Here is a 12,333-nt window from a genome sequence, read left to right as displayed (position 1 = left end):
GCCGCACCCCAATATGGGCTGCACCTTTAAAATTGGAGGGGGGGAGAGAAAAGAGAGAGAACCCCCCCCCGAATATAAGCCGCTCCCTTCCTCGCTGCTCCTGGCTGCATCCTGGGTGCAATGGGAGGAGCTGTGCTATGTTGCCGGCAGCCTTTCCCCTTCCTCGCTCTCTCCCTTCCCAGCCTTGGGGGAGAGTGGGGGGGGGCTGTGCAGTGGGCGGGCTTCGCTTTGCCATGCTCCTAGAGCTGTTTGCCCAGCGCTCCTGGCTGCATACCATAAGGTTATGAATATAAGCCGCACTTTAACTTTTCATGGTTGGCATTTGGGGAAAAGGTGGGACTTATATTCAGGCCAATACGGTATATCTTACATGCAGGTTTGGTGCCAAAGATTACATGTACACCCGAAAATTGCATACAGTGGTACCTCAGGTTACATATGCTTCAGGTTACATACGCTTCAGGTTACAGACTCTGCTAACCCAGAAATAGTGCTTCAGGTTAAGAAATTTGCTTCAGGATGAGAACAGAAATTGTGCTCCAGCGGCACAGCGGCAGCAGGAGGCCCCATTAGCTAAAGTGGTGCTTCAGGTTAAGAACAGTTTCAGGTTAAGAACGGACCTCCAGAACGAATTAAGTACTTAACCCGAGGTACCACTGTATGTCCAAACCTTAGTGCAGCGGTTCTCAACCTGTGGGTCCCCAGAAGTTGTTGGACTACAACTCCCATCATCCCTGAGCACTAGCTAGGGACGATGGGAGTTGTAATCCAACAACATCTGGGGACCCACAGGTTGAGAACTGCTGCCTTAGTGGGTGAGGCAGAGAGAGAGAAAATTCCCCATACTCCCAGCAAGCAATTCTGGGAGCTTAAAAACTCTTTTTGTGCCAGGTAACCTAAGCAGATGGGACGCGGGTGGCGCTGTGGGTTAAACCACAGAGCCTAGGACTTGCCGATCAGAAGGTTGGCGGTTCGAATCCCTGTGACGGGGTGAGTTCCCGTTGCTCGGTCCTTGCTCCTGAGAACCCAGCAGTTCCAAGCACGTCAAAGTGCAAGTAGATAAATAGGTACCACTCCGGCGGGAAGGTAAACGGCGTTTCCGTGCGCTGCTCTGGTTCGCCAGAAGCGGCTTAGTCATGCTGGCCACATGACCTGGAAGCTGTACGCCGGCTTCCTCGGCCAGTAAAGCGAGATGAGCACTGCAACCCCAGAGTCATCTGCGACTGGACCTAATGGTCAGGGGTCCCTTTACCTTTACCTAACCTAAGCAGACCTGGTGCGGAAAGATGTTTTAAGCTCTCTGCCTTGCTTGCTGGGCAAAGCCTGCTCAGCTTTTGCATTCTGAGAGGCTAAGGATGCTTGCAGAAGATCCAGCAGGAACCCAGATGGTCCCATGAAATCTCATACACAGAGTCAGTGTACAGCCCTTTGAGATTCACAGTTCTCTGAATTTTGCAACAGCAGTACTCGACCAAAACCATGTAGAACAGAAATGCACACATTGGAGAGAAGCACGCATGATGCAATATCAGTGGAATAAACATACAGGAATGCCATGCTGCAGAGGAAATTGCTTGCAAAAATATGTGTGTTAGATAAAACGGTGTGTTTGAACCCATTTCTTGGGGCATAGATCTCTAGCCTCATGTGCCCTAGACTTGATTCACACGCTGGTTTGGAGCATCAGGTATTTCTCTTAAATGGCACCCAATTTCTTCATGTGCATCTGTTTCCAGCTCTCCATGTTGCCTTCTCCTAAGCTGTTCATCTCAAAACTGGCCAGTTTACAAGAATTCTCCAATGGAGACAGAGGAACAGGCAGAGAGTCTTGCTCACCGATATCTTGACGATTTTGTCGAACATGACATCTGGGGGAACGTGGAAGTCGAAGACAAAATACTGGGAGCAGGGAGGAAGGAGAGAGAAAAGGGGTGTGAAGGATTAGCCATGGTAAGAAAGAACATGATTAAAAAAACAAAACCCAATGTATATCATTCTAGAAAGCCACTTCCGACGTAGAAGGAGGTGGGGTTGCGGGCTTCACCCTTCCACCATGCGCGTGGGGGCTGGCTCTCAGCCTCCGCGCGATTGAGGGAATCCCGATCGCATCATCCCCTGGCCAGCCAATCGGCTGGCCTGGGGGGCGTGGCATGCTCCATTTAATGCAGGGGCAGCCTGGGATCTCCCTCTTTGTAGTCGCCATTGAGGGGCCTGGTAGGAATTTTCCCACTTGGCAATTTGGCACCAGCCACTTGGTTTTTCGCCTACCTCGTAGCAAATCGTCACAACTTCCTTGGTATTGGCGGTTAGGCATTGGTATTGGTATTTTTATGTAGATGGGAGGGAGGAGGAAGTGCCATCACCTGCCCCACATATTGAAGGGTAGTCCGATAAAGGATTCCAGGGGGCGTGGTCCTGTCTGAAGCCTGGGGAGGTGAGTGCCTAAGGCACGCCCCCTAGTGGTGACCCCGGGGGAGTTCCTAGTTGATGTGCATCAAAAGGACTCCCCCTACTGGTGGTTAACCCTTCCCGGTCTTCAAGCGGATGGGCTGAAGCCAGATATAGTTGGTTAGGACCAATGCCTAAGCCAATACCGCTCATCACCTGTAACCAATAAAGTTGTGGCCATATTTAGCCCATTAACCTTAAATATCTGCGCCATGTGTCTTTATTTCCACTGGGGGGAGGTGGGAACTCGCCACACAACAGCCTTTCTCAACCTTGGGTCCCCAGATGTTGTTGGACCACAACTCCCATCATTCCTAGCCAGCATGACCAGTGGCCAGGGATGATGGGAGCTGTAGTTCTAGCACATCTGGGGACCCAAGGCTGAGAAAGGCTGTTCTAGAATCTCGATGTTCCACGGCCAAGGCAGAAATAATGGTGAAAGTCTACAATTCCCTCAAAATATGAAGGGGGGGATTCTTGAATTTTGAAAAAGTGGTGGGTTTCTTAAATCATTTTTTTCTTAGCAAGACATTCAAATATCAGCATTCCAGGATAAGAACACTCTTTGGGTCCTTTGCTGCATTGCTGCACTGAAACATTCCTTTTGCAGAGTTTTTAACTGAAATTAAAATTGTTATTACGCACAGGAGGGATGGATCAGTCCCGCCCAGCCCAGCCTCTTGCAGAGGAGACACAGGGCTTATCCACACAGCCCCAGGCAGAGACCTCACCTCATTGTAGTAGGGGCAGTTGGTCGATTCTTTCATGGACGTGTATTTCTTCTCGTCCCCCACCTCCACGCAGACCACAGGATCCATGTTGAGCCCCACCAGCTGCCGCGCCTCAATGACCGTGACGCTGACCTGGTGGGAGAAGGAAGAGGTGGTTAGCCGTGACCTGGGCCACTCAGAGTTGGGCGCCATCTTCCTTTATTCCCTCTCCTCGCTCTTGTCCCTAAGGGGAGATGTGGGGCATTATTGCAGCCAAACCAGCAATTCGTGTATTGCCAGATGGGCTCGCGAAGGGGCTGAGGCTCAGAGAGCTTTCCCGACAAATTTGCTAGAGAGAACTCTGTGACATCATTTCCTTTGTCTGCTTTGGCAGGAAGCTGTAACACTACATACTTCCTTCCTGCCTGGTCAGCCTCTTCTTTCTTCATTATGTTTCCAAGCTGACCACACAGGCATGTCTGAGCTCTGCAGTTCAGACACCATTTTTGAACGAAGATGAAGAAGAAGACGAAATAAAAATTTGTAATAATATGTGTACTCTGCCCATCTGGCTGGGTTGCCCCAGCCACTCTATTTTACACACACACACACACACACACACACACACACATATATATATATATATATATATATATATATATATATACACACATACACACACATAATAAAACACTGCACAATAAAAAGCTTCCCTATACAGCGCTGCCTATTTTTTACTTTTAGAACTTAGTTATAAACCTGCCTTCATTTAGCTACTGTAATTGCTGCTTCAAGACCCAAATTATGTAAGTAAATACTACTTTTACTTCTTCACCAAACAATATGTGTGTGTCAAAATTAAAAAAAAAAGTCAGTAGCACCTTAGAGACCAAGTATTTGTTTGTTCTGGGTATAAGCTTTTGTGTGCATGCACACTTCTTCAGATACGTACGTGTGTGTGTGTGTGTGTGTGTGTGTTGTTAAGCCAGAGGGTACACCAGGGATGGTTCGCCATGAAAGGTAGATGGTAAACAGCTTACCTGGTAGTCCATAGGCCTCCCAGCACTGGGCTCCATTTTAATATCTGGCTTGGATCTGGAAAAGGGAATAATCACAGTGAGAAAAGTGCTCAGCACAGTTCACAAACACTATCTCAGTAAGCTGCACAAGAGCCCGAGAAGGTAGGTCAGCACTATGTTTGCCAGATGAAAGTCGAGGGTGAAAAGCTTTCCCCTCGACATCAGAATTCCATATATGAATTGTGCCCTGCTTAGCAGGTTCTGGAAAAGAGAAGATCTTTTGCCCCTAGTGTTGCACATCATACTTCTCCTGGAGCAAGCTTGTTTTCTCCTGCTCTGGAGGGTAGGACTCGAACCCATGGCTTCAAGTTACAAGAAAGGAGATTCCCACTAAACATTAGGAAGAGCATTATTATTATTATTATTAATATTAATATTAATATTTAACATAATTATTACAAAATACAAGCAAAATACATACAAATACATATATACATATATTTTTCAGATAAGCACACATATATAAAAAAGAACAAAAAAGGAAAAAAGGAAGAAAAGAAAAAATAAGAAGAAAAACTGGAGGAAGAAAAATAGGAAAAATTTCTTCCAAATTTATTCTACAAATATCTCAATAATAAAATTTCATTGATTGACTTCCATCGCTTACGCTGTACTCCCTATATACATTTTAAGCAAACTTGTGTCTGTTATTCCGTATTTTCCCCATACAATCTCATACAAATATTCTAATCAATAAGTTTTCTAAGTCTTTCATAAATCTATTCTAAACACAACCAAGACCTTACATTTAATCCTTGTCTACATAAATAACCATTTAAACATTTCCATTGTTTCTGGATCCTTTGAGGAAGAACTTTCTGACGTTAAGAGCTGTTCGACCGTGAAACAGACTGCCACAAGAGGTGGTGGACTCTCCTTCCTTGGGGGTTTTTAAGCAAAGGTTGGATGACCATCTGCCATGGATGCTTTAGCTGAGATTCCTGCAATGCAGGAGTTTGGACTAGATGCCTCTGGGGGTCCCTTCCAACACTACAATTCTATGATACCTAACTTGGATCCATCCATGTTAATAAGCCTAATCTGAGTAAAGGACAATTGACGACAAGCTTTGGACGCTATCCCTCAGCTTGCCTTGCAAGCCTGCTCACCTCTTGTTGGATACATTGGTGGTGACAGCTGTGACCGATGCCAGGGAGATGGTGTCTGGGTCCAGCCCACCTCCCAGCCGCATCGCCTTCCGGTCCAGGTCTTCGGCTTCCAGGACCGCCGGTTCATCTGCCATGGAGAGAGACGCAAATTCATAATTAAACCTCTTAATCTGAGCTATCAGTGGCTCCTCCTGGGATCTGTGAAGTATAAAAGGCAGGGAGACATGGACTTCTCTGCCATTCCATTCATCCAATAGCTGTTTCTGGGAGGCTGCATCCATAGATGCAAAGAATTCAAGGGATATTTGGTTAAGTATGGTTGTTTAATTGCACGCTGGAATGCCTGTATGTATATTGCTGAAAGGGTTTAACACTGAAAACTTCTGTTGTGGTGTACTAAAGCTAGAAAGAGCTGGGTGAATAATTAACTGTTGATGTTCCCTGTTCTTTCACATGGGTGTTTAACCTTAGATCATATGATTAAGGTATTCAGTTGCAAATCTCCGTTTTGAAGGGAGTTGACTTTGGGTCTTTTGTTCCCAGGATAAATGAGAGAAAGGTGTGCTAATGATTGTCTTCCAGAAGAAACAGCCTCAGGCTAATGAAATGCAGGCTAATGGATTCTGTGTAAGAGGAGAGAGAGAGAGAGACCTTTGATTCTTCACTGGATTTAACTGTCCAGGGTGTTTTTTTTACCTTTACCTTACCGTACCTGTTTAGAGTTATATTATATTTCTAAGAAGAAGATGCTGAGCTTTGATAACCAAATATCTTATGGAACTGTTTGGTTGTACAGTGGTGCCTCGCAAGACGAAAAGAATCCGTTCCGCGACTCTCTTCGTCTAGCGGTTTTTTCGTCTTGCGAAGCAAGCCCATTGACAGCTTAGCGGATTAGCGCTATTAGCGGTCTAGCGGCTTTTAGTGATCAGCTGTTAAGTGGCTTATCAGCGGATCAGCTGTTAAGCAGCTTAGCGGCTTAGGAAAAGGGGGGGAGGGGAAAAAAACCGAAGGAACTCGCAAGATTTTTCCGTCTTGCGAAGCAACCCCATAGGGAAATTCATTTTGCGAAGCGCCTCCAAAACGGAAAACCCTTTCGTCTAGCGGGTTTTCCGTCTTGCGAGGCATTCGTCTTGTGGGGCACCACTGTATCATTGATTGTTTTTATACCTGTTTTGGAGACGTTCTTGTTAGTAAAGCTTGAATCATATTTATGGGTCTGGACAATATTTTCATTCCACAAGGAGTCAGTTTTTATGCATCCAATTTCTTCAAGCTGCCTCGGTCCTGTATACCTGAAGGAGCGTCTCCACCCCCATCGTTCAGCCCGGACACTGAGATCCAGTGCCGAGGGCCTTCTGGCGGTTCCGTCATTGCGAGAAGTGAGGCTACAGGGAACCAGACAGAGGGCCTTCTCGGTAGTGGCGCCCGCCCTGTGGAACGCCCTCCCATCAGATGTCAAAGAGATAAAGAATTACCTGACATTCAGAAAACATCTTAAGGCAGCCCTGTTCAGGGAAGTTTTTAATATGTAATGCTGTACTGTTTTCAACACTGATTGGGAGCCGCCCAGAGTGGCTGGGGAAACTCAGCCAGATGGGCGGGGTATAAATAATAAATTATTATTATTATTATTACTATATTAATATCGGCAATATACTTTTCTCCTCGAACTGGACCTGGACGCCCCCAGACATGCACTGCAAAAGGTCTCAGCGGTCACAATTCCTTGCTGCCCAGAAGACCAGGAGGTGAGGGTACAAAGAGTTACCTTGCTTCCTGTGGTGGTCATCTTTTTGACCACGTGCTTTGCCCAGCTTCATGGCTGAAAAGACGCCTTTCCCAGCTCTGTAAGAAGAGTAGGCAGAGTGTCAGTGTCGTTGCCCCATTTTACAGTGGGAACCCCCAAATACATACATACATACACAACAGGTCTTTGCCCCTAGGAACTTACAATCTGAACTTTGACAGTGGGGAGAGCCAAACAGAGGGAAGAAAGAGTAAGGAAAATGAGAGAGAGAATATAGGGAGATTTATTTATTTATTTATTTGAGCACTTATAAACTGCCAACTCATCTATCATCTATCTCAGTGTTTTTCAACCTTTTTTGGGCAAAGGCACACTTGTTTCATGAAAAAAATCACGAGGCACACCACCATTAGAAAATGTTAAAAAAATTAACTCTGTGCCTATATTGACTATATATAAAGTAATTCTCTTGAATAGGAATCAAATAAACAAAAAAGAAAGTATTTTATAATTACTTTATTATGAAATAGTAAGTAAACAGAAATATGAAAAATTATAAAATACTTTATTTTAAAATCTTTCGAATTTTTCAATTTTTCCCACGGCACACCAGGCAACATCTTGTGGCACACTAGTGTGCCGCAGAACAGTGGTTGAAAAACACTGATCTATCTATCTATCTATCTATCTATCTATCTATCATCTATCTATCTCTATCTATCTATCTATCATCTATCTATCTCTATCTATCTATCTATCTATCTATCTATCATCTATCTATATCTATCTATCATCTATCTATATCTATCTATCTATCTATCTATCTATCTATCTATCTATCTATCTATCATCTATCTATCTATCATCTATCTATCTATCATCTATCTATCTATCATCTATCTATCTATCTATCATCTATCTATCTATCTATCTATCTATCTATCTATCTATCTATCATCTATCTATCATCTATCTATCTATCTATCTATCTATATCTATCTATCTATCTATATCTATCTATCTATCTATCTATCTATCTATCTATCTATCTATCTATCTATATCTATCATCTATCTATCTATCTATCACCATCATCATCATTATTATCTATATATCATCTATCTATCTATCTATCTATCTATCTATCTATCATCTATCTCTATCATCTATCATCTATCTATCTATCTATCTATCATCTATCTATCTATCTATCTATCTATCTATCATCTATCTATCTATCATCTATCTATCTATATCTATCTATCTATCTATCAATCAATCATCTATCTATCTATCTATCTATCTACCTACCTATCATCTATCTATCTATCATCTATCTATCTATCTCATGGTGGGATGCAATAAAATAATCAGAACATTTTTAAAAATGAAGAACAAACGAGCTGTGCTAGTTATGAACCCCCTAAGTTGGGGTCACCTTCAAAGTTTTGCAATCAGTTTGCAGCACAAACCCTGCATTTTGCTGCATGTCCGAGACGGAGTAATTGATACATCAAACCTGGGGTCCTAGGCATCACCCCAAAATCCTGCACCGTCCGATTCACTCCAAACCTGTGCCAAAGTTTTGCAGAGCAAACCCATGTTTTGCAGTGCCCCCAAAACTAAGCAATTATCAAACTGGGGTTTCTGGATATCACACCCCCCAAATCCAACATTGCCTGATTTGCTCCAAACATGTGCCAAAGTTTTGCAAATGCTTTGCAACTGAATTGCAGGGCAAACCCCGAGTTTGGAAGCGCCCCTCAAAAATGTCTGGCTGACCTAACCAGCATGGGGCAATACTAATCGCCCCCAATCCAACACTGTCCAGTTTACTCCAAACCTGTGGCCAAGTGCTGCTGCAGTTTGGATGGCCAGATCAGCCGCACCATTTTGGAGGCTCTGGAAAACATTGCAAAATGGTGGAACAGGATCCCAGAATTTGGGGCTTGTTGTTAACACAGCTGAACAAATGACCAGTGCTGAACCCAGTGACCTCTCTCTATATATAAAAAAGCACTTGGTCAAACATACTTTCCCAGCAGAAGGCAAAATAGCAAAAGTGAAGGTGCCCGCTATATTGAATGCCTTCGTTTGTGCAGATACTAAACAAATCTGAGGGCTTCTCCAGTTGATCATAGTGAGCTGGACAGTGGATAAGGGACAAGATGCTTAGACTGTCTTTGGGGATGAAGGCTGGGGAGAGTTGAATGTGAAAATGATGAAAGGATTTGACAGTTGTGTTTATCTGAGTGGCATGGCAAGATATGGAGCGGAGGTTCCCTAAAGATGTTGGGCTTCCTGCATGAATTACTTTCCTGTAATGATTTCACAGGTCAGCCATGTCCACACCCAGAGTTTCAGATCCAATGTAATTACTCAAATTCCCGTTGGTATATGACTCTTGGCCTTTGGACATTTATTTCAACTCCTGCTTCATCATCCTCTTGTAAGATACTGTATTTTTTGCTCTATAAGACTCACTTTTTCCCTCCTAAAAAGTAAGGGGAAATGTGTGTGCGTCTTATGGAGCGAATGGAGGCTGAGCAGCTATCCCAGAAGCCAGAATAGCAAGAGGGATTGCTGCTTTCACTGCGCAGCGATCCCTCTTGCTGTTCTGGCTTCTGAGATTCAGAGTATTTTTTCCTTGTTTTCCTCCTCCAAAAACTAGGTGCATTTTGTGGTCTGGTGCGTCTTATAGAGTGAAAAATACAGTATATCCTGGAGTCTCAGCCCTTAGCTCAGGCTTCTGCAAACATGGGGGCCTGCAGATGTTTCAGATTATACTACAACTCCCACCTGCCTGCTGGTGGGAGTTGTAGTTTGAAACACCTGGAGGCCAACTGGTTGGAGAAGCCTGCCTTAGAGAATGGTGCTGTGGCTTGGGTGCGGGGTCAAATCAGATGATGCCTTGAGTCCAATCGTTGGAGTCCTGTACTCACTGAGCATTGGAATTTTAAGGAGGACCTCATTTCTGGATAGCTCAGTTGCTTAGAGTGTGGTGCTGATAACGCCAAGGTTGCAGGTTCGATCCTTGTATGGGACAGATGAATATTCCTGCATTGCAGGGGGTTGGACTAGAAATCAGGGTTCAGCAAACCTTTTCAGCAGGGGGCTGGTCCACTGTCCCTCAGAACTTGTAGGGGGCCGGACTATATTTTGATAGGGGGAAAAGAACAAATTCCTATGTCCCACAAATAACCCAGAGATGCATTTTAAATAAAAGGACACATTCGACTCATGTAAAAACACGCTGATTCCCAGTTCATCCGCGGGCTGGATTTAGAAAGCGATTGGGTCAGATCCGGCCCCCGGACCTTAGTTTGCCTACCCATGGACTAGATGCTCCTCAGGGTCCTCTACAATACAGTGGTACCTCTGGATGCGATCAGGATCCGTTCTGGAGCCCCGTTCACATCCACAGCAGAACGCACCCTGCGTCTGCGCATGTGCGTGACGACATTTTGAGCGTCTGTGCGAGCGTCGAAACCCGGAAGTAACACATTCCATTACTTTCAGGTCACCGTGGAGTGCAACCTGAAAACGCTCAAACTGGAGCGACTTTAACCCAAGGTATGATTGCTGAACATGTCAAACACGTTTCTTTGTAAGACAAGACCCTCAGAAGCCCTGTAAGTGCCCACATCAGCTCCCAAAAGAACAAGCTAAGTTGCAGGAATGCCAGACTCATGGTTGGTTAATAATAATAATAATAATAATAATAATAATAATAATAATAATAGTAATAATTCTACCCTGCCCATCTGGCTGGGTTTCCCCAGCCACTCTGGGCGGCTTTCAATAGAACATTAAAAACAGACTAAAACTTCAAACATTCAAAAAAGAAGAGCCAGAGTTTTGGGGTGTGAGCTAAATGCTGGAATCTGGAGACACAGAGACCTCCTTGCTCTGTGCTGGATTCAAAGCTGTGGCTAATGGAGAAGCCAGATCTTCTGGGGTGTCAATTCTGTGAGCCCCTCCATCCTATGCTCAGGTTGCACATGTGTGTGAATAAAACCATATACAGTGGTACCTTGGTTCTCAAACACCTTGGGACTTAAACGCTTTGGTTCCCAAACGCCGAAAACCCGGAAGTAAGCGTTCCTGTTTTCAAATGTTTTTCAGAAGCCGAACCCCTGATGCGGTTGTCGGCTATTTTTTCCGGGGCGCCTGCACCAATCAGAAGCTGCGCCTTGGTTTCCGAACTTTTCAAAAGTCAAACGGACTTCTGGAACGGATTTTGGCGCTTTTGATATTAATTTTGCATTTTCTAAGGGGAAGGGGAAGAGATGATTTTGTGCAGCCCGGCCCCTATACTCTGGATTTCTTTTTACATAAATAAATAAATGTCCGGAATCTGAAACACGAGACCTGCTTACAGGCACCCGGCTGACGCATAATGAAAAGCTAATTAACGGATGAATAATTAACATTCCTTTTAAATCAGAGAAGTGGGGTGGGGGATCATTTGCCAGGATGGGGGGGGAGAGGGAGGAGAGAGGGAGGGTGTCATGAAATAAGGACTCTAGGGTGATGGGTCTGGTTATTCCAGAGACAAATGGAGAAGAGGGGGAGTTTTGGAAGGTCCCAAACGGTCCAGGCTAAATTCCAGATTTGCTCCCGTGGAAGGGCCATAGAGCATCTCCCTTGTATAGTTCCCTCTTCCTATAAGCCAGGATGGAGAGGATAGCCATTGTGGTTAGTGGCCACAGATAGCCCACAAGGGCAAAAAAGGCGGATGATCACAAGCGGTATGTTACAACGGCTGTGCAGGCGGATGAAGGCTGTAGCAGATAAGAATCTACCCGCCTTCGTGATACTCATGCCACCGAGATAGCACCTCACTGCAAAGACTGTGCGTTGGTCAGTATGCACGGTTCTCCACACATGAAACAAATTCACCCACAGGCGCCTTCTGAAAACCCATCCCTCCTCCATGAAAGGTCCCCTGACAGTTAAGTCCAGCCGCGAACCACTCTGGGGTTGCAGCGCTCATCTCGCTTTACTGGCCGAGGGAGCCAGCGTTTGTCCACAGACAGTTTTCCCGGGTCATGTGGCCAGCAGAACTAAGCCACTTCTGGTGAAACCAGAGCAGTGCATGGAAACACTGTTTACCTTCCTGCCGGAGTGGTACCTATTTATCTACTTGCACTTTGACGTGCTTTCGAACTGCTAGGTTGGCAGGAGCAGGGACCGAGCAATGGGAGCTCACTCCGTCGTGGGGATTTGAACCGCCGACC

At 45.0% G+C, this 12,333-nt stretch overlaps 1 protein-coding gene across 15 annotated transcripts in view; it reads right to left on the bottom strand.

Moving 5' to 3' along the window:
- The window catches only part of OTOF (otoferlin), a 204,435-nt gene that overhangs the window by 93,522 nt on the left and 98,580 nt on the right, over positions 1 to 12,333 (bottom strand). For all 15 annotated transcript variants that reach the window (XM_081903604.1, XM_081903593.1, XM_081903601.1 and 12 more), the window contains 5 exons: positions 7,115 to 7,191; positions 5,347 to 5,473; positions 4,199 to 4,253; positions 3,180 to 3,311; positions 1,837 to 1,899 (listed from right to left, as the gene is read on the bottom strand). In XM_081903604.1, the coding sequence (XP_081759730.1) occupies positions 1,837 to 1,899; positions 3,180 to 3,311; positions 4,199 to 4,253; positions 5,347 to 5,473; positions 7,115 to 7,191 (454 nt within the window). The remainder of the gene's footprint in view (positions 1 to 1,836; positions 1,900 to 3,179; positions 3,312 to 4,198; positions 4,254 to 5,346; positions 5,474 to 7,114; positions 7,192 to 12,333) is intronic.

This window comes from Podarcis melisellensis, assembly GCF_964234715.1.
Source record: "Podarcis melisellensis genome assembly, chromosome: 3".
Classification (NCBI taxonomy): Eukaryota; Metazoa; Chordata; class Lepidosauria; order Squamata; family Lacertidae; genus Podarcis; species Podarcis melisellensis.
This window is presented reverse-complemented; position numbering and strand designations above follow the sequence as displayed.